Source organism: Olea europaea, unplaced genomic scaffold (assembly GCF_002742605.1).
Source record: "Olea europaea var. sylvestris unplaced genomic scaffold, O_europaea_v1 scaffold1259, whole genome shotgun sequence".
Taxonomy (NCBI): domain Eukaryota; kingdom Viridiplantae; phylum Streptophyta; class Magnoliopsida; order Lamiales; family Oleaceae; genus Olea; species Olea europaea.
Window position 1 is genome coordinate 150297 of NW_019230035.1, and position 22698 is coordinate 172994.

General features: G+C 32.5%; 3 protein-coding genes across 5 annotated transcripts; 2 read left to right on the forward strand and 1 right to left on the reverse strand.

The window, feature by feature from the left end:
• Positions 1-89: 89 nt before the first annotated feature.
• On the reverse strand, positions 90-2803 carry LOC111374524 (sugar transporter ERD6-like 6). Its single transcript, XM_022997195.1, has 7 exons — positions 2314-2803; positions 965-1027; positions 794-883; positions 632-691; positions 470-535; positions 312-377; positions 90-227 (listed from the first exon to the last, which is right to left on the reverse strand). Exons 1-7 carry the CDS (start codon positions 2506-2508, stop codon positions 129-131), a joined length of 639 nt encoding a protein of 212 aa, XP_022852963.1. The 5' UTR covers positions 2509-2803; the 3' UTR covers positions 90-128.
• A 4604-nt stretch (positions 2804-7407) lies between these two features.
• LOC111374525 lies at positions 7408-11628 on the forward strand. Of its 3 annotated transcripts, XM_022997196.1 has the most exons (4): positions 7408-7536; positions 7810-8994; positions 9256-9390; positions 10256-11628. In XM_022997196.1, the coding sequence occupies exons 2-4, from the start codon at positions 8020-8022 to the stop codon at positions 11306-11308; spliced, it is 2163 nt and encodes a 720-aa protein (XP_022852964.1). In that variant the 5' UTR covers positions 7408-7536; positions 7810-8019; the 3' UTR covers positions 11309-11628. The 3 variants fall into 3 exon arrangements, with proteins under 3 accessions (XP_022852964.1, XP_022852965.1, XP_022852966.1); XM_022997197.1 differs by lacking the exon at positions 9256-9390 and having other exon boundaries at positions 7810-9129; XM_022997198.1 differs by lacking the exon at positions 7408-7536 and having other exon boundaries at positions 7559-8994.
• Positions 11629-13380: 1752 nt separating this feature from the next.
• On the forward strand, positions 13381-14859 carry LOC111374527. The gene is made up of 4 exons (XM_022997199.1): positions 13381-13509; positions 13604-13722; positions 13865-13941; positions 14469-14859. Exons 1-4 carry the CDS (start codon positions 13458-13460, stop codon positions 14602-14604), a joined length of 384 nt encoding a protein of 127 aa, XP_022852967.1. The 5' UTR covers positions 13381-13457; the 3' UTR covers positions 14605-14859.
• The last annotated feature ends 7839 nt before the right edge of the window (positions 14860-22698 follow it).

Below are 22698 nucleotides of genomic sequence, written 5' to 3' on the forward strand. Positions count from 1 at the left end.
ACGGTGGTGAGACTTGAACTCAAGACTTTTGTTCGTTGTGATGCCATGTTGAACCACCTCAACCAAAAACCATTGGAGATGGAGCATAATTATTTATTCAAATTTAGTCTTTGACGAGGATTCATCAATCAAAAGTTCTGAAGAGAATTACCAAGAACAGCAAGAAGTCTCCAACTAACAAATAGTCCAAGTAGATATGAAAGAAGAATGCCAATTGTCACAGATAGCTGCATCATGGAACAAAGTAGAATTTAGTCACATCTTATAGTTTAATAGGTCCAGATGAAAATAAAATTATAGGCTTCGCTAACCTGGTTCACCGAGCCCAATCCGCCTCTCATATTGTAAGGCGCTATCTCAGCTATATATACGGGCACCTATGTTCATATTCAAGGGGAGAAAAGGATCCATTGAGTCCATTAGGATTCTTTTAACATCTAGAATAACCACACAAAAGGTTTTTATTTACCGTGTAGGAGATAATTCCGACACCAAAACCTTCCAACAATCTTCCCATGTACAGAAACGAAATATCCTAATGTAAAAGAAAATGTAATCAGAATAATTCATTAAAGTTCTTGAAGCAGAGAGTAAAAGACGAGATGCTACCAAACATGTGGGAAAAACTCACTCTGGCAAACGATATTGTAAGCCAACCGATAATATTAGGTATGGCAGCAATCATTAAAGACTGCATATTATACAAAACAGATAAAAAGTTACTTTAGTAAAATTTAAAAACACAGTTAAAAATGAAGGTAACTAACTACTAGGATTAGTGAAACACTCGCACCCCCTTTCGTCCAATGTACTCAGCAATCTGACCACTTGCTATTGCCCCGACCATAGCCCCAACATTTGATAATGAACCGAACACAGAAAACTGGCCAAATTGTTTTAGTCGGTAAGTATAATAAACTATGCTGTTAAATCTATTGCAAGAAAGATTTATTCTCATAAAAACCTGGGATACTGTAAGCTTGAGATCTTTAGTGATTCCAGCTTGTGTTGGTGAAGAATATCCACACTTCACGAGAACAAGAAATATATTAGATAAACTCACAATCTGTAAACCGGCACATTAATAAGAGGGGGAAAAAATTAGATATATCCTAAACATCCTAACATCATGATAGCATCAAATTGAGGCCTCAAGTTCGAAATAAGAAATAGTAACAGCCAAAATTATCTTTTAAAAAGTTAATTCCAAGACTTCAATTCAGTGCCATCATTCCAAGAAACTATTACAAGCATAAAATAGTCATTTAAGTTCGGCATTATCCCAAAGTGAATTTCAGGAGTCCGGCTTCTAAATTCAATTTCACTCCAACAAAATACTTTTACAAAAGGGCATAGTATGGATTCTAATTTTAAGTCAAATTCCAATTCAAGTCAATTTCTTGGCAACTCAAACAGACAATATAAAAGAAACTATGAAAAAAATAAAGAGCAACTAGAAGTCAATTTCCGAAATTGAATGTTAAGAATTGCATAATTTCTCAGCTTTTGAAGTTGAAGTTTTACTTTGCTGCTAAATAATCTTCTTTCCTACAAAAGGACAAAATTTGCAAGTTCAATTTTCAGTAAATGTCCTAACTCAAGGCATAGTGACATGGAGTTGGAAGGACTGAAAACTTAAGTTATCAAGCATGCATTTTGCTTTAAACAAAATCATTCCTAATCCTGATTTCGCGTTCCCCAATCCATTCCACTAAACAAGCCTCTATCATTATTCTCCAAGTATTTGTCAAAAATAGAATGGGGAACTTGAAGTTCAGCTTATCCAAAATTAAGTTCAAGATAAAAAAATTATCTCTGTCCAATTACAATCCAAGCCTTTTAAGCTGAATTTACTAAGGGATAGTGTTTTTAAAAAGCCCTGCTCATCCACAACGTACTTGTAAACCCACAAAAGGATAGACTTTAGATTTTAAGCGTTCAAATTCAAGGCAGATCACCAAAAGGGCAACTCAACATTCAGCTTATCCAAAATCTGTTCAAGAATTACAAAAATTATCTCTATTTAATTCAAATTAAGTTAAATATTACTGCTGCATATGATTTTCAAAAATCCCCAGTCGACCAGAACCTACTTATCTACCCACAAGGCAAGGCTTCTACGAGACATATGCGATCGGAAGTGATTGTAAGCTTTAATCTTAGTTCTAACTGGCTCCACATACTTCAAAAACAAGTAATTTTTAAGGTATTTTAAACACAGCAAAACATGCTATAAAAAGATGCATAATCAGAAAAAGATTATCACATAACAATAAAAAATTGAAATTTAAAGTAGGGAAAGTAGTAGATTACAGTGAAACCAAACTGGATAGGACCCAACGCCACAATCAAAACACAAGCCAGCACTGAAATAGAGCTGTCCCTTATTGCTTGAGCAGAACCCATCAAACTAGACTGCCTTGAACCCATTCTATACCAACTTCCAGTATGCAAAAATGGCTTCCTCAGATCCACCCTCCCATCTTCAACCTCCTCTCTGAAACTCATTTTTGGACTTTTTCCCCACTAAAATTCTACACAAGAACTGATTATTGATTAATTCGTGCAACTCTATGAACCCAAAATCACTTTTTTTGGGGCAATATGTGATTGATTCTTTTTATTGGGTTCTTGAAATACCGTTGAGCTGAAAAGGTTTGGTGAGTAAGCAGGGATTTGTTGCCAAGATTTTTGTCGTGTCCTCAATTTGCATTATAAGTGTGTATGTGGATTGTGATGGTGGGGGTGGACGTGGAGGACAATTGTTTGCTGGCCCCCATGAAAGTTTGGGGCGCTTAATAGCATTACATGATTAGGGCAAATGATAAAAATCATGACGATCCTAGCTACCGTAGAGAGTAGGTGAATCGAAACGTGAGATTAATTTGGAACCAAGGTTGTCTATTTCAAGAATTTATATTTCTATATTTTCTAAGCACATGGGACTTCGATTTTTAAATGTTTGAGGAAATTTGTGAATGCACTATTTTTTTTTTTTTTAGTTTATGTCGTTAAATATTCCATATATGAAAATCATCAATTTTACGTGGTTAATTTTTCAAGTATTGAGATAATTGATTCAAATCTGAGATAGTATAGCTGCAAAAAGAAAACGATAATAACAAATAAGGATTACTCTTGTAACAAGATTAATGCTTAGGGTGAAATTTAAATTGACATTTTGATTTGTCTAAAATCACTAATAGACAACAATCTACCATTTAAATGGTGCACGTTGAGGATAAAATTCTACATTAATAGACTAAAAAACAATAATCATCATACAATAATTTGAACGACTACTCTATCATTGTTAAACTTTTAAATGGAAGTTAATATTCAATATTGTTAATGAAAAAACCAAATTAAATAAACATTTGGTCCCACAATCTTTCCCTAGTTAACTGGAAAAGCACAAATAATCTCTCATTATTTCAGTATTACACACTTCTATATTAAACAGTAGATTTAACACGATAATTTTAATAAAAATTTAGTTGATCTAGATTTTTTAGTAGATAGAACCACGAACTAAATGGAACTAAGAAAAAGATAAATATAGTCGATTCTGAATGCACTATTTAAGAATATTTTAATAGAAAACACCAATCAAAAAGGAAAAGACTTCAAAACACAAAGCCAATACTTAAGTAGAGCTATCCCTTATGGCTTGAGTAGAACTCATCAGACTAGATTGCCTTCATCCTATGCCAACTCCCGGTATGTAGAAAGGCTTCACATTCCCCCCCACATCTTCACCCTCCGTCCTCAAACTCATTTTTGCTCTTTTTTCATTTCAACTAGAATTCTATTCAAAAATTGATTATTGATTTTCACCTTTTTTTTGGGTGATACAAGATTTTCTTTAGAGGGTTCTTGAAAAACGTTTAGAGTTTGAAAGAGTTCGAAGAAATAAGCAAGGAATTGTTGGCCACATTGAAAGTTTGGTGTAATAAATGTCGACACTCTTTGAACACTTTCAAAACTTGTACTTTCATTTAGTGTACTAATGAAGTATTGATACTCTTCGAATACTCTATGATCATTTTCCCTTCATTTGTAGTAGTAATGCATTGTAAATATAATAAATACATATTTACATAATTTAAAGGACTTCACGAACAAAAATCAAGATAAAGATATAACACTTATCTATTTCCTCTTTACCTCCTCTCTTTATCTCTGTTAGTAACTCATAGTACAATTGGCCTTGAGCTTTCAATATTTGTAATGGAAAAATTGAATTAAATAAAGATTCAACCCCGCACTCATTTACTCTTTAAATTGAAAAATACACAAGCCACTTGACTAGTGTTTATAAATCTTCATTTTATCCATACTCTTCGAGGGATTATCCACTTCTCAACACTCATTTCTACATATTTATAATTAAACTGTTTGCAAACACTTCCTAAACATACTTTTAATGATTTCCATATCACACAATTATCATAAACCATAAATAAAATATGATAGTTAATAAGAGTTTAGTTGATTTAATTATTTTTAATAGATCAAACAACAAATTGAGTGGAACGAAGAAATTTTTTTTGGATAATCGATTTCAAATTTATAAAAACTGAGACTTTGGTTTTTAATTGTCAATATTGTATGCATTATTATGTAATTGTTTCTAAACTTGGCTTCTGCTGATTTCTTGACTGGGGCATAAATTTGAAAGGTTCTCAGTATATGCTATTATGTTGTGTATGTATATAATTTGATCTTAGTCCCACTTGCAACTAGTTGTTATTGAATATGTGTATCCAAAAAAGGGCAATTTTATCAGTACTATGGTTTACATATGTCTGGTGTTTCTTTGACTATAAAACTATATTGGATTTTTCCTTTCCCTTTGTGATGACGTTCCATTTAAATTTGTGGTCTGGCACTTAGGTACCTTTGTTTCTGAATGGTTGATAAAAGATAATAAAATCACGTTATGATATTGTGATATTTTTCTTCCGTATAACTTGCGGAAGTTTTATCACATTACCAAGAATATTACAAAGAGAAAATAAAATAGACTGTTATAGACGTTTTTCTATACTTTCTTCGCAATGGCTGAACTCTTTTTGAGTGTAGTTTGCTTTGAATTTTTGGCTTCAAACTCTCCACCGTTTCTCCATACTCTGAGCCAACTCTGTCTACGCATTTATTATCCACACATTTCGTGTGATCAACTAATGTTTCAGTCACTAATAATTTTATACGAAAAGAGAGCTAGAAAGTGGATATGATCACAAATTTAAAACCTATGAGGCTACAGGAGAAAAGAAACAACACTTGTTTTTCTTATAAAAGAATATAAAATTAGAGGTTAATCCAATTACATAATCAAATCCTCCCTTGTTTATTACTTGATTGTTCTTTCTTTTGTAATTTAGCACATAAAAGTACGTTGATCGGGTTGGCCGTTTTAAGAAAACGACTTGTAAATTCATTTTTTTTCTGAAAATTCAATAAAATAAAAGAATGACTAATCACTACTTGATCATCGAAGTAAAAAAGAAACAAAAATAAAATAAAATTGCAAAATGTAAGCTGGATTTGCTGAACTTTATTTCGTTCCAAATTGGTACGACTTTCAAATCATCATAATCAATTTCTGGGTTTTGAAAAAAGGAGTCAGTATTTGCATCGAGTAAAATTTCACTTAAAAGCTCAATGACGTTGGAAAATTTAACCCAATAAAAAATGTTAATGATGAAGTCCAAATGGTTCTTAATAAATTTCCAGGGCAGCTAAATTAGAGCTTTATATCGTGGGATATAACGAAAAAACACACGCAAACATCGGAAAACCAATTTTAAACATTAATCCAAGTGGGATATTCGTGGAATATTTGCCTATCATCACTCAGCAATTTGTATTATATGCCCTTGACAGTGTGAAATTCCTTCGCCATTATCAAAATTATGTTCATCTTGCCTACTATATAATAGTATATATCATGCACATGTTTATTACTTGAGAATCAACAAAGAAAAGATTCATGAAGTATGAAAACTATGATCCTTGTTTCCCCGAGCAGCCGGTGGTCGATTTATACCTTCCGGTGTGGGCAAAACTTCCGGCATTCAAGCACAAGCCAGCCTTCGTTTGGGTCGAAGACAGCCCTGATGGAGTGTCCAGTTGCTCGTCGTCCTTAACTTATGAGCAGCTGAACAATTCAGTGCAGTCGATTTCTGAGCAACTTCAGCTACAAAGAGGTGACACTGTCGTGATTTTATGTGCACCCGGGCTCGAGCTTGTAGAGATAATCTTTGCTTGTCAAAGAGCAGGCCTTTTGGCTGTTTCTATAATCCCTCCACCGATGTTTGAAAATTGAATCGAACATCAATTCGAAAAAGACAAAGGATCAATGGTCAAAATGTCGAATTGGATTGAACCCGGTTCTAACCGATTATAATAAATAAATAAACCACAAAAAATTGAGAAAATAGTTTTTTTTTTTTTAATATTAGTTAATAGTTGTAGATAAAAGACTTTTAAACTTTATCCACTTCTAATCTAAAAAATAAATAAATAAATAAAATAAAATGACGATAGATATAGTTAAATTTTCAACAATTTATATAACATTTAACCTCTGCTTAGATTTTATTAATTTTATTTATTATTATTATTATTTTTTAAAGTCTTCCCAAAAGTTTTTTGGAAGGCTTGAAGGTGTTCCGTTTGGCATGTTAAACAATCTGAAAGAAAGAAGCTATAAAATGGCCAACAAATGGTAGGGGAATAATAAATTTTGGACAGCCATTTTAACATTAGGCCTGGCTCTGAGGAGTTTTCTAATTAAAACATTAACCAGTCGGTTGGACCTCGCTTTTGGTTTATTTTTTTTCTTGATTATTAGTTCAAAGGGTTTTAGCTTTTAAGTCATAATTAAACTGGTTTATTGACCAATTCACGAGTTTTCCAGTTGGATCGATTTGATTTTGACCATATTGCTACATGTATATCAAACTTTACATAATGGATTACATAATACCAAGTCAACTTTTTTATCAAAATCTTTTCCCTCCACGTCATTTTGTGTAACCCCATATGTACCATATTTATGTACAAATAACATAATCCTTGTTACCAAACACTTTGTTTAATTTTATCATATTAGTTTAGTCACCTTACAACTAATAAATCAGTTAAGATATTAATAAGATTTAAGATATTAATCACACATAGATGAATTGATTTAAGATATTAATTAGAGTTGACAACTAATAAACGAGTTAAACAATTTACTATAAACGAGTCCATCTGCTCTAGGTGTTCACTTTTCGGGTGACTTGCACGCTGAATGGATCTCACAACTTTTCAATTCATATTTCAACAATTTTTATTAAATTTGTTAAAAATTTAATTTTAATCCCGTCAAATGGGCACAATGATATCCAACTTTTTTTTTACATTTTTAAAGCATTTAAATGCAAAGGGTTCACGCCCGGAAGCCATAGAAACCGGTCCAGGTCCTAAAAGGGTCCCAGACTTCCAGTAGGGTTTTAGCCCACTACATTCTCTCTTTATTTGGAGGTAAATCTCTCTCTCTCTCTCTCACTCAATCGCACATAGATTGATTCCTTCTTTGTATTTGTATATTTGGTTTTTGAGTTTTTTTTAGTTTAAGTTTTTGTTCGAAATTTTCGATGATAGTTGGTTCTATGCAGTTTTAACATCTGAGTTTGAGAATTTTGAATCTGGATGTGGTTTAAAATTCAATTGTCGTTATATTTTCTTTTGAATTTTTAACCAAGTTTTGTTCAAGAAATGCTTTTGAATTATTTATTCATTTTCTTTCGTTGCCAGGTTGAGGCAATTTGATGGGGTCTGGAATGAAATGCTTAGTTCTTTAAATTTTGTACCCGAGTGGTAGAAAGGATCTACATATTAGTGTTATCTATATTTTAATCTGCTATCGTTAGCATCCTCTGCTTTAGTGACTCTGATTTAACTCGAGAAACCCGGGCTTAACGGTCGTCGGGAACTCCTCTATAGCGCGTATACATAGAGATAGACATGAATCTGAGGCACTTCTTTTCGAGACAGACAATCAATAATATATCAAAACTCAATGGTAGAGTGTTTTCTCCTCGCCGAGGTTATCATAGACGTTTTGTAACCATTGCTTCCTGCATGTCCCCTTCGAATTGTTCATCAGAAAGTCGTGGTGCATTTTCTATAGTCAGCGTCCCTAATTCAAATTCACATTTTGGTAGATTTGTTCACACTGCTCAACTAAATGACTCATCTACTGATTCAGAAACTGAGTCAGATGATAATGCAACCACAAATGAGTTCTTATCCAGATTTGTTTGGAGAATGAGGGGAAAGCTGTCTGAAGCATATGCGGACTGTGATAAGAAGACCATTGATGGGATGCTTTTGATTATTGTTGGAAAGGTTGTCTCGGAAATGGAAAAAGGTAGTCTTGAGCAGATGGTTGAGGCTGCTTCATCCACACCTTCACAGGATTTCAGTGAGGACCTATGGAGAACAGTGTGGGAGGTTAGTCATGTGGTTTTGGAAGATATGGAGAAAGAAAGGAAGAAGGAGAAAATGAAGGCTTTTCTTCAGTCTGAAGAAGTTAAGGACATGTGCAGGTTTGCTGGTGAAGTGGGTATTCGAGGGGATATGTTGAGAGAGCTCAGATTTAAATGGGCACGGGAGAAGATGGAGGAAAGTGAGTTTTATCAGACTTTGGAACGGCTTCGAGAAGTGGAATCACAAACTGAAGCCCAACAAGAGCCATTAAAAACAGAATTCATGGGTAAAGAACGGGGTATGAAGGATGATAATAATGTGTCTGAAGAGAAGCCTAATGTCGTGGAGCTTCCCAAAAGACACGGGAAGATTAAGTACAAGATTTATGGACTTGATTTGTCTGATCCAACATGGGCTAAGGTCGCTGATAAAATTCATGAGAGTGGAGAAGTTCTTTTTCCTCAGGAGCCAAAGCCAATATCCGGGAAGTGCACACTTGTTGATGACAAAATCCTGTCATTACAAGAGGATGACGATCCTGCTCCTCTTTTGGCTGAATGGATGGAGCTTCTTCAGCCTAGCAGGATTGACTGGATTAATCTTCTTGACAGATTGAATAAACAAAATTCTCGTGTATACTTTAAGGTATTGCACTTCACCCAATTCACATCTAAATTCTTGTCTAATAATACGCATGTATCTGCACTGTATAAGATATTTTCTTTTGATCTGTATCCCAACATTTGGTTCATTGTCTGTGTCTCATAAAAAATCCTGTCATTACAAGAGGATGACGATCCTGCTCCTCTTTTGGCTGAATGGATGGAGCTTCTTCAGCCTAGCAGGATTGACTGGATTAATCTTCTTGACAGATTGAATAAACAAAATTCTCGTGTATACTTTGAGGTATTGCACTTCACCCAATTCACATCTAAATTCTTGTCTAATAATACGCATGTATCTGCACTGTATGAGATATTTTCTTTTGATCTGTATCCCAACATTTGGTTCATTGTCTGTGTCTCATAATTTTTTTTTTTCATGTTTTCCTGGGACTTGATTTTGTAATGTACGTTTGGCGCAAAATTATCTGTATGCTGGCTCTCCCCGTTGTTTAGCATAGTTTTTCAATTTGGGTTTATTAGTGCTAGTTTTATCCAAATATACTAAGGTATCTGCCTCCTTATTAAATAGTTAGGATATACCTGTGCTTTGACCATTGGCTGTGTTGGAGTTGAATTGTTACCACTGAATCGACATTAAGTAGATGACCAGATTAAAAGCATTGAAATTTGATATAGTCTCCAGCTATTTCACAGAGAATTGCAGATTCCTTTTGAGACACTATTACAACTAAAGGACTGACAAATTTATGCATAAAGTGTTGTATGATGTAAGAGTAGTAAAACAGAGACATGCAATCACGGAAAGAGATAAGTACTTATATTATTCTCTCAAACCTATATGTCACCCATTTTCCCTATGGTTGTTTGTGTCGACTCGCAATCTGAAAACTGTATCCATTGCATATGAGAATGAATAATTCATATTTTTTGCAATGCTGTATGATATCGAAGATATATCTGATTGCTGACGTTAGAATGGCACTAGATGTGCCACATAAATGAAAGAATCCAACGCATTTGCTAAATAATTCTTATTTATAAATGTAATAGGAGATTAGAAGATTGTTAGTTAATCATAGGGTACCTTTTTTTTTTCCTTTTTTTTTTCAATCCTGACATGAGCACTGTTCAATGATTTGTTTTAGATTGCAGAATTTCTACTCGGTGAAGAGTCCTTCCAGACCAACATGCGTGACTATTCAAAACTGATTGATGCTCATGCTCGAGAAAATTGCTTAGAAGACGCTGAAAGAATTCTCAAGAAGATGAATGAAAATGGTATTCTACCCGATATTCTAACGTCAACCATTATGGTTAACATGTACAGTAAATCGGGAAATCTTGATCAAGCAAAAGAAGCATTTGAAAGCTTGAGGAGTCATGGATTCCAGCCGGACATGAAGGTGTATATTTCTATGATCATGGCCTATGTCAATGCCGGGCAACCAAGGATGGGTGAGTCATTGATGAGAGAAATGGAAGCAAGGGACATGAAACCCACAAAAGAGATATTTATGGCCTTGCTTCGATCCTTTGCCCAGCACGGTGATGTCAACGGAGCCCAACGAATTGCTACTACCATGCAGTTTGCTGGTTTCCAACCAAGTTTGGAATCCTGTACGTTACTAGTAGAGGCATTTGGTCAAGCTGGTGACCCTGATCAGGCTCGGCATAATTTTGATTACATGATGAAACTTGGGCACAAACCGGACGACAGATGCACTGCTAGCATGATTATGGCTTATGCAAACAAGAATTTTTTGGATAAAGGTTTAAATCTTCTACTTGAACTTGAGAAGGATGGTTTGGAGCCTGGGGTTGCTATTTATACAGTTCTGCTCGACTGGTTGGCCAAGATGCTGTTAATTGATGAAGCTGAACAGATATTGGATAAGATTGCAGAGCAAGGGGAGCCTCCTCCCCTCAAGGTGCATATAAGCCTTTGTGACATGTACTCGAGGGCTGGCTCCGAGAAGAAGGCTCTTCAAGCTTTAGGAGTTTTGGAGGCGAAGAAGGAGCAATTGGGGCCTGAGGAATTCGAGAGGGTTATACATTCCCTCCTAACTGGTGGCTTTCTACAAGATGCTCGAAGGGTTCAAGGGTTGATGGAAGCTCAGGGATTCCAAGCATCTGAACCACTAAAGGTTGCTTTGATGGCATCTCAGGTATTTGGTCGTAAGAGACAAACGAGCAGATAGTTTGGTTATTGTTAGGTATATTTGTTCTCAACATTCCAATTATAGTGGATCTACGATGCTTCTGCTGATCAGAACCGTGCAATTCATTGCTATCACTCTGAAGATCATTCCAAAGAGGTCAGTTGTGTTAGTTTAAAAGTAGGAAGTTGCTGATTTGGTTTTGCTTTTAAACTAAATATATTCAGATTCAATCCATAAAACCGAGTCTGATCTCGTCATGGATGATGTTATTCTGAGGTAAATCAGGAAGTAACTGTAACAAAAATAAATTAAACTTTATTTTAATAAATTTGATGTCTGTTTTATGAATTTTTTAATGATCACTCTGTTTAATTGTTGCTATTGCTAGATCTTGTCAATCTTAAAAGTTTGTAGCATCGCCTCATCGTTTTATCGGGATAGTATCCTTATCTGCGCCTATAATTTTGTAATATATGTACAATGATGATGTGAAGCACACTGTTTCTGATTTGTCATTGATTAATCTCTTCAATCTTTGATTCAAAAAGGGAAAATTATAGCTGCGGTCCCTAACATTTTCATTTTTTTATAGGCTTTATTCTAACCTTTATTTTGTGTCAACGAATGTCCCTAACCTTTTATAAATATGCACCCGAGGTCCATTTGGACAGAAACCGTCCAAGACACCGTCAGTTGACAGGGAAAATTCCTTAAACTATTTGTTATCGTGACGATTTTACTAGATGTTGATGTTTTTTTGGACGGTGTTGTGGACGATTTTATTGAATGTTCACTTCTTAATTTTCTCAATTAATTGATGGTGTTTTGAACGGTTTTCGTTCATATGGACTTTAGGTGCATATTTATGAAAGATTAGGAACATTCGTTGACACAAAATGAAGATTAGAGTAAAGCCTGTAAAAAATAAAAAAGATTAGAAACCGCTATACAATTTTCTCATTCAAAAAAATGGACTGTTGCTAGGTATTGTCAAGTAACCGACACAAGAAGTAAGAACCATTGTAAGTTGTTAATTCTTAGTTTGAAATGAAAATTTTGTCTTAGAAAATATTCTGAGTTTGACGTCATCAACAACAAGTTAAATTAATGGAACGTAATGTTCAATTAATACTTTCTTTTGCGAAATGAGGCAAACATATAAATTTCATTGACTCGATTAGGCATAAACTATGAGAACACCTCAAGGGCATTCGACATCCTTCAACCCCACAAATTGCTAATAGAAGCATCTTCAATAATCCTCTTTATTTTGAATAACATATTTTCAATTTAAAAAAGCTTGAATAATCTTTGGAAATAAATTTTACGTAGTAATATAGAGAAAACAAAATTATTTTAAGCACCGACAGTATCGGAAGCGCCCTTTCTTCCAGAGGAGGCCACCATAAATTTTGAAAAAGATTGATATTTTTTACACGATAATACTCGATTCAGACCTCTAGTGCATGGCATGACCCACCATGACATAAAGTTACACACATCATTTTATTTCTTTTCTTTGTGATAAATATCTTCCTCTGTGTCACGCTGTATCAAATTCTGTGGGCTGCTATAGAATTTGACCACAGACACAGTTAGAAAACCACACTACAAAATTCCAAGATTAATGAGAGCGTTTGATTATTAATATTTTAATGAAAAATGTTACATTTTTACTTAAATTTTTATTTTGTGCTATTTAATTGATATTTTTCATAAAAAATATATTCCTATATTTGGTTACGTTATCATATTTCTCTTATAAAAAAGAAGAAAATATTTTCTTTAAAAGAGTAAGTTTTCATTTTTCAAGTAACTATCTCTCTCTCACATCTACCTCCTCTCTTTTTCATCCACATATCAATAAAAAAATAAATAAATATAATTTTTTTAGGTTAAAAATTAAATCAATCAAACATATTTAAATGACAATTTTTATTAAAATTAGTTTTAAATAATTTAATTGTCAAGAATTTATTCTATGGGTAATGAAACACAGTATTGAAGATAAGATACAGCTAAGAAACCACTCTACAAAATTCCAGGATCATCACATAATTATAATATTATTATACTGATTGAAGATAAGATCAAAATATAAATGGGACCCAATTTTCCTTTCTCTCTATAAAACATTTTTAACAGATTCCTAGGTTTCCATCACAAGACAAACTTAAGCTTGCAAATAATGGGTTCTCTTATGGCAGGTTGGGACTCTCCTGTCCCGGATGATAAAGCTGGTATGGATGTTAGTTTCTTGATTAATAATTACTTATAAGTTGGTTTTATAAGTGATTATTTTATTTAACCCTTTTTTCGTTTTTGGTTGTTCAGTGAAATTTCAGAGAAATAAGTCATTGACTAAGGAGGAAATTGAAGCGTTTTGGAAATCGAAGAAAAGAAAAGAAGAGGAACATTTAAGAGAGATTTCTGCTCTGTCACCCCGCAGCCAGGTTTAGTCACTTTTAAGTAACTTTTATTAAATAAGTAATTTATATATACTTCAAAATTGATCCATGAAAAATTATTTTACTTCAGATTAATCTTATCATAAGTAATCTTTTTAAGCTTTTGCAAACATGTGCATTTATGCAGGAACAAATCAAAGAGAAGCTCTTTCCCCTCTTGGAAAGTGAAACAAGTCTAGATAAACTATTACAAAAGAATGGCTGGTATGAATAATTATTTCTATTTTTGAGCTTTTCCCTTACACTTTGCTTCCTGTTAATAGATTGATACAATTTCTGTACATTAGACTCGACCGTATAAGAAGAATAATGTTATTTGCAGTTCTTCACCATCACAATCACTCAGCATACATTTGATTTATGCATAAGATAATAAAGAACTGTCACATAAATATATCAAATTACTGATCGATACGTAGTACGACTATGACAGTGAGCGAATGTAAATAACAGTACTTGATAGAAATAAGATTAAAGAAGAATAGTAGGTTCGATCATGTCGGTACAAATCAGTATCACATTCGAACATATTAGGATATATTCATGGCAAAGCCTTTTGACTTTGAACAGTCTATAGGTTGTTGCGCATATCAGTACGAATTGGTGTGAAAACCTTAACCGAGTAACAAGATCAAAGAGGAGTTTCAGTTTTACTCTTATCTATTGAACATGTCAGCTTATCCTTGACTCACTTATAATTTATTCTCTCTTCTTGATTTTTTATTTTTCAGGTGGATCAGTAGTACCTCTGCTTTTCTAAATGAACCTCCAGTAATTGCATCGGACGGCTCTAATCAGAAGTACAAATCACAATACCATGTAGCTAACCTCGCAAAAGAGCACGTAGAAACTGGGATCGGGGCTTAATTCTTCCAATAAGGGCTAGGCTTATGTAAATATCAGCTTGTGCCTCTTTTTTCGGGTGTGGAAGTGTTTTTGGAAAGTGGTTTCAAGCCCGAATTGAGTTTGTTCTCAAGTTAGGGCCGGGCTGTTCTTTCGTGTGATTTTCTTTCTTTTACATGTTTAGAGCCTTTGGTATTAAATTATAGTGGACAAGACTATGATCCGTTGGTAAAATGTTTTGGTGTTATAAATTTAATTATAGTATTGTGTTTAAATTAATTTAATTTGACATTATTTAGCAACAAAAAATAATTATTTTACTTCTGAGTTAATGGAATGATGAACTTATCTGCATTTTAATTTACGTTTCGAAGAAGAATTTAACTAAATTATGAAGAACTAGGACTCGAAAAAAATGAAGATGATGATCAAGTACATGAGTAAAATGATACCACTTCGTTTAACATTTAGGGTCTGTTTGATTATAAAAATGAAATTGAATTGAATTGAAAACGAATTTCAGGGAATTGAATTGTCAATAAATTATTTTCTGAGAATTGTAAATTGTTGTGTTTGATTGGTATAATTTTTCACTAAAAAGTGTTTTTTCGTATTCGTTTGGTTTTGTTTTACATAAAAATTGTCAATTAATGGGATATAATTTATTAGTATTGGAGATAAAATTTATTTTCATTGCCAAAAAAAAAAATTCAAGAAAATTATCTATCATTTGGTGTTCGTTTGGCTTTATTTTATGTAAAAATTGTCAATTAAATGAAAATATTTTTTTACAATAATTCTTAGAATTTGTTAACTTTGCCAAATATATATATAAATAAAACCAGTTCCCACCATACCCTAAAAACTAAGAAAATTCCAAAGTTCAAGATAAGCAAGAACTTGAATTCCATGGAAAAAAATAAACCTATCAAACACCTTAAAGTTGGAAAATGTTGTTCAAATTTCATTTTTCATGGAAAATTTAACCCTATCAAATATACCCTTATGATTTAAGAACTTCGAATAATCTTGACATAAAATATAGAGATTCGTTGGTGATCAATAATTTTACAGGGTACTAAAATTTTTTTAAATGTTTCTTTTCAAAATTTTGTACTCGTTGTTTATCATATGGCGAGACGTTAATATACAAGCGATCTTGATATAATTATTGTTTTATTGAAAGTTATTTTATTGTAGAAAGAAAAGAAAATCAATTGATAAATGAAGTATTGACAGGAAACACTATGATGCTCAAGGGACAGAAGGATTTTTTTATATTTTCGTAGGGAGCCATAATCGTAGGATCAATCTCGATCTTTCTTTTAGCACGAGGAGAGACTATAGTTCTATCGTAGATTCGTGGCAACATATAATTTAATTAACATTGTTACACGTTGCCATGACTTAGATGTATCAATTAGCATATACATAATCAATTAATTGAGGGTTAATTTTACAAACGGTCACTGAACTTACAAAAAAATTACAAAACGATCACTGAAGTTTAAAACTTTTAGTAACGGTCACTTAAGTATTGGAACACTTTCAAAACGGACACTGAAGTTTAAAAAGTTTCTGAAACGGTCACTGAAGTTGAAATTTTTTTTTTTAGTTTTTTTGTTACATTTGCGGTAATTTTTCGGCTACTTCCAACCACCGATACAATCGAATTTTGATACCAATGGAAAACTCACAACGTCCTCTTTAATTACCACTCAAAATCTCTCTGTAACACCAAGGAATTCGACCGGAAAATCACCGCAAAAGTCGCCCAAAAAAATCTGAAAATCTGCCTAGATTTTCAAATTTTTGGGCGAATTTTAAGACAATTTTTCAGCAACTTTTGACCACCAAGACCGCCGGATTTTGATACCGTTGGAAATCCCACAATTTCCTCTTCAATTAACATCCAAAATCTCCCCCAAACTCCAAAGGAGTCGGCCGGAATAAACTCGCAAAGTCAGCATCCCAAAAAGGCGAAAATCTGGGATGCCAAATTTGTGAGTTTATTCCGGCCGAATCCTTTGGATTTTTGGGGAGATTTTGGATTCTAATTAAAGAAGACATTGTGGGCTTTTCAACGGTATCAAAAATTGGCTATTTTGGTGGTCGAAAGTTGTCAAAAAATCGCCGCAAAAGTCCACCAAAAATCTGAAAATTTGGGCAGATTTTTGCCTTTTCGGGTAGTCAACTTTGTGGGCTTATTCCGGCCGAATCCTTTGGAGTTTGGGGGAGATTTTGTGTTGTAATTGAAGAGGATATTGTAAACTTTCCAACGGTATCAAATTCCGATGGTATCGGTGGTCGGAAGTGGTCGAAAAATTATCGCAAAAGTAGCTCAAAATTTTTTAAACTTTAATGACCATTTTTGAAAGCGTCCCAATACTTAAGTGACCGTTACCGAAAGTTTTAAATTTCAATGACCGTTTTGTAATTTTTCTGTAAGTTCAGTGACTATTTGTGAAATTAACCCATTAATTGACATAAATATAATTCAACAATAATATAAAAATAGAAGAGAGTTAGAAAAACAAGTTTTGGGAGTTATGTCGAAGACGTGTCTTAAAGTTGTATTGTCTCCCATTCGTACGGATTCTTTCGACACTATATACCTCCAAGATAAAATCCATTCAACTGTCCTTCTATGAGCACGACCATATGAATATAAATGAACGAGCTTTTATTGAACAATCAAAAGTGTATGAACATAAAATGTATATTTAAGTGGTTAAAGGAAAAAAATTCAACAATGAAATACAATTACATTTTATAGGTAAAATTTCAACCCCACATTTATACTATTAAAGCACAAATTACAATATGTATTATGGTCTTTTAATTTTACGTTAAAACTAAAAATTAAAAGGTTTTTAATTTAAAAAGTTGAAACTTTTATTCTTCAGTTACAACCTAAATTATGAGATTTGATTTTATTTTAAAAATTACTATTAAAATCAAAATTGAAAATTAATATTTGTTGTGAAAGTTTAAAACTTTTAAAAATGTTCTAACAATCCTCACAAGTTTTAAACGTTCAAAATAGATAAATATATATATAATAGTGGCAACGTTATATTGTGTAATAAGTGTATGTGTCTTTTGAATTTGAACTTCACTTAATGATAACAATTTCTATTTGAGGGAACCATAAGGGTCTAAGCCTTGAATTAGAACTCTTTAGACAAACTTCAATTGTTCCACACACAGTATCGATTTAAACTTTAGTTCATAACAGGTAGTCAGTTAATGGCCATGCACTCTAATCTTGATGTAAGAATCTCTAGGGAATAGTCCAATCTCATAGCTACGGCTCATGGCAACTCTTACATAGGTGAATCCTCTAAGGATCTGTGTGACTCATACCTCGCAAGAATTCTCGCCTCGGTACTCATTTAGGGTTAAACCCTTCCTAATATCACATTATTATTAATATTATTATCATAGGGATGAGAACAAATAAAATAGTGTTATTACAAGTAATGTAGTACGTGTTATTTCTACCACATTGAACTTGTTCATGGGGTCTCTAATCACAAATGTTAGGTTACTCTCGGAGGTGACTCCTTTACACGCTTAAACCCATCCCCCTCGATGATTTACATATGATCATGGACTTCAATATATTCGTATCCCTCTTGGGCAATAATTTGGTATCATAATATTTGTAAACTCTTATTTTCTGCTTGCAAATTAGCACATCTGTTAAATCTTCTAAAACATTTCAAAATATCAAAGTCACGTTCAGTGTAATAAGATAAACATTGAAATTTAAAAGTCACATATTTGAACATTTGCATCCATTCAATTCTTATATTTCACCTATATGCCTCAAATTTCATTTTTAGCACTTTTCAAGAGTTAGTTTACAATTAGAAAAATTAAGATATAAAACGTATCTATATTAAATACCTCCACATTCTAAAAATTTCAATCGTGAGGAGTTTCTTTGAAATTTTCCATGTCTGCAAATACTTTTAAACACTTTCACAAATTGCTAGCGTCACAATAGATAAGAATAACTCTCATAGATGATCAAGTTATACAAACTCTCATTAGAAACATCAAAGTTATATACAAGTTGCAAGGCTTATTACAGTTTTGTGTACTGTTACAGAAACATGCAAAGTTTCTTAAGGAATATAATTGACATTAGATGATCGATCACTTCACTATATATATGCTATTGTATGATTAAAACTAATTCAATAAATAAAATTAATATAAAACATCAATACTTCTTCTACAATGTACATAGTTTAGCAACAATGTTAATAGCATTGAGTTTATATTTCATCATAATTCACAAGATCAATTAGAAACAATAGCAAGTTTCTAGTATTTGATCTTGTCTTCCCATATCTTTCAATCAATGCATATAATTAATCAAGCAACCACAATATAATTTTTAACACAATAATACCAATACAAGAGTTACAAATCTAGAATAAATCACTATTACTCATAGGAGTTACTTTGTAGAGCCCATATAGAAAACCTTGAAGGCATGTCAATTAATACATGTACTATGCAGTTTCTATGATAAGTTAATGTACCTCATTTTCTTTCTTACACCATATAAATACTTTATCAACTAGGACAACTCTCATCATAATTTGGCAAATAAGACTTGGAACTAAAAGGACTCGAGGCCAATGCCGCGTTTCTTATCCATTACTCTTCGACTGAAAGTATATCATTATATCGTCATGCCATTACAGAAGAAAAGAGAATCTGGCCTATATAGTTGTTAAGAGGGTAATGATGCTTTAGCAGATTTCATCTAATATGCAATTTTGGAAAATTGCATCATACAACCATTTGTCAATCTGCCCCAAAATAATCAAATTTCAATATGTTAATTTCCAAGTTTACACAACATAAATTATATTAGCAACGACAAGCACGATTGCTAATAAATAAGTTAAGAGGCTATATAGTGCAAAACACTCACAGCTTAAGTACTAAAGTAATTGAGTCTTTTTCATTCCTTCCTAGCAATGCTATCACTGCATAACTATCCTCTTCAATTGACAAGAAATTCTTAATGCCTTTTATACACATTTGGAATTTGTCTATATCTATTATCATACGTATTGAATTTCCTTTGTGCAAAAGAATATAAAGCAAATCTTTAGTAATCTACTTAAGTTTTATACAAATATCATTTAACTGAAGAAATCAAATAATGCTACAAAGCGCTAAAACAATTACCAGTAAAATCAAACAAACATTTAAAAATCTGATTTTCTTACTCAAGTGTAGTCTTTAAGATTAACAACTAAAACCTATAAAAAAAACATATTCATTATTATTCAGATAACAAGACTAATAATTTTAGCAAACATATAATGCAGCCACATACAGCAAATCAAGAAAATGTATTTTAAATTTGATGATCACACCATATTTAATCTACAAGCAAATCACTGACGTGACTTTAGTTTGTTGGAAAAATTGGATGATTTGTATGTAGATATTTATCAATTAACATAAACATAATCAATTAATTGACATAAACATAATTTAACAATAATATAAAAATAAGAAAAGAGTTAGAAAAGCAAGTCTTGAAAGTCACGTCGAAAACGTTATCCTAAAGTAGTGTTGCCTCCCCTTTGTGCGGGTTTTTCTGGCACTATACGGCTGGAAGATAAAACTCATGTAACTCTCCTTTATGGGCACAACGATATGGAAATAAGTGAACGAGTCTTTATCGAATTGCCAAAAATGTATGAACATAAAATGTATATTTAAGTGGTTAAAGAAAAAAAATTCAAGAATGAAATACAATCACCTTTTATAGGTAAAATTTCAACCCCATATTTATACCATTAAAACACAAGTTACAATATGAATTACGGTCTTTTAATTTTATGTTAAAACTAAAAATTAAAAGGTTTTTAATTTGAAAGGTTGAAACTTTTATTCTTAAGTTGCAACTTAAATTTTGAGATTTAATTTTATATTAAAAATTAATATTAAAATCAAAATGAAAATTAATATTTGTTGGGAAGGTTTATAACTTTAAAAAATGTTCCAACAACTTTCACTCGTATGCCACCGTCATTTATGATAACAATGCTACTTTCACCTATAATATTTCATTATTAGGCTCTAGAAAAATAAGATAAAAAAAAAGGTTGAACCCCAACCTTGAAGGCCCCGCCTCGCCCCTGAAGTATCGCGAGGGAGGTAAATCATGGGATTGTCCCAGCAGGCCAGGGAACAAGAGTTTACCGGTACACTGGTACCCACAAAAAGTCCAATTTCATATATCAAGAATCGAACTCTCACATTGCAACTGCAGCAAAACTGAGGCTACCTCACTCCCGTCCTTTGCACCACTGATTTATGTCCCTAGGGGCTCTAGAAAAATAAGATTGCAATTATTTCGAGTGGTTGACAAATTACGACAAACATAGCTCTTGTGTGAATTTTTCATTGACAATGTGACATGTTGCTGTGACTTTCACTCGTATGCCACCGTCATTTTTTAAAACAATGCTGCTTTCATATAACAATTCATTATTAGGCTTTAGAAAGATGAGATTGCAATTATTTTGAGCGGCTGACAAATTACGACTAACATAACTCGTGTGAATTTAGTTGTGCTTCCAATACTCGTATATTGCCTTACTTGTGACCTCAATTGTGGAGTTAATTATTTCATAACTCGTGTTCAGATAATACATTTTGAAAAGCACGTGTGATTTCACCTTTGAATTGTCATGTATTTATTTTGTGCCTTCTTATTTTTTGAATGTGACCTCAATTTTGATCTTAAATGCATATGTGATGTGTTGATATTGTGATTTTAATTACTCGATCGTGATCGGTGAGTTGATGAAAGAGATGAAATTTTTATCTTGATGATTTTAATTGATAAGGTTAATCTGAGTAAATCTAGGAATTGATTGGTTGGTGGGAAACAGTAATAATTGAGATGATGAGAGAGACGGTCTTAGAATGAAGAATACTAAGGTGGCTCTAGGAATTTAAGGACATCGCCAAAATCACTAACAAAGAGAATAACAAAAAGTTCTAATTTCTAAGCTACTTTTGCTTGCTATGCCCTTGCTTTCAAAGATAAAAAAGATTTCTTCTCAAGATGCTCTCGTCTGGAAAAATATGCACTATAGACCTTTTAAAGTTGACCCAGAGAGGCACTAATAGAGTTTTTTTTTTTTTTTTTTTCATCGATTTTGACCCTTTTTGAACGATACCCTTTGTGAGATGTAGAAAACTTATTGATTTTTCAAAAGCACTGATTTTAGGTGATTTAAAAATATTGAACATTAGAGTAGGGTATATTTCTCAACCTTCAAATCAGTGGATTTTGGGCATTCTTCAAATTTTCTTTCAATTTTATCATACAATTATTTTCGACCCACATATTTTGTTTAAAACTAAATTTTAAATAAAAATACAATAACTAAAAAATTTATTTATAAACAAAAAAAAAAGAAAAAAAAGAAAGGGAACTTTACAGCTAAAAAAATTACTTATAAATAGGTAAAAATTCACTTTTATGTAAAAAGTTTCTTATAAAGAAAAAAATACTACTAATAAGAAAAAAGTTCTCTTGTAAAATATAAAAGTACTTATATAAGTAAAAAAATGCACTTATATGAAAAATATTAACTTCGAAATTTGTAAAGAATTCATGTCAACCTGTCGAGAAACTAATGTCTGCCCTAACGTCCTTATTTAGTTGGCATTTAGCTCATTCTATTTTTTAGGGTAATTGACACAAAACGTCTCTACCTTTAAGGTTTATTGTGGAAAATATCTCACCTTTTATTTTTTGACATTTTTGCTCATTTTCATCATTTTTTAATGTAAAATGACTAAAATACTCACCCTTTTAAATAAAACCAAAAAAAATAAAAAATAAAGAAAAATAAAAAATAAATTACAATTTTACGCCTAAATATTTTAAAAAGTGCAAGTAAGTCCAAATAATTATTAAAATGCCTAATAGTACAAAATGTTCCTACGTTTGGTCTATAGTGTGGAAAATGTCCATACGTTTCAATTTGGTGAAATGGATGTTTTCCGCAATGAAACGTGAAAATAGGGATGAAAACGCAAAAAAATTGAAACGTAGGGACATTT

Bases quoted from the DNA above. Each gene is read 5' to 3' on its own strand.
- LOC111374524 (XM_022997195.1), bottom strand. From the start codon at position 2,508: ATGAGTTTCAGAGAGGAGGTTGAAGATGGGAGGGTGGATCTGAGGAAG. The intron at 884-964 runs GTTTTTATGAGA...CAATTTGGCCAG, and splicing joins TCAAGCTTACAGTATCCCAG to TTTTCTGTGTTCGGTTCATT. The intron at 536-631 runs GTGAGTTTTTCC...CTTTTACATTAG, and splicing joins TTACAATATCGTTTGCCAGA to GATATTTCGTTTCTGTACAT.
- LOC111374525 (XM_022997197.1), top strand. From the start codon at position 8,020: ATGAATCTGAGGCACTTCTTTTCGAGACAGACAATCAATAATATATCA. The intron at 9,130-10,255 runs GTATTGCACTTC...GATTTGTTTTAG, and splicing joins ATTCTCGTGTATACTTTAAG to ATTGCAGAATTTCTACTCGG.
- LOC111374527 (XM_022997199.1), top strand. From the start codon at position 13,458: ATGGGTTCTCTTATGGCAGGTTGGGACTCTCCTGTCCCGGATGATAAA. The intron at 13,510-13,603 runs GTATGGATGTTA...TTGGTTGTTCAG, and splicing joins TGTCCCGGATGATAAAGCTG to TGAAATTTCAGAGAAATAAG. The intron at 13,942-14,468 runs GTATGAATAATT...TTTATTTTTCAG, and splicing joins CTATTACAAAAGAATGGCTG to GTGGATCAGTAGTACCTCTG.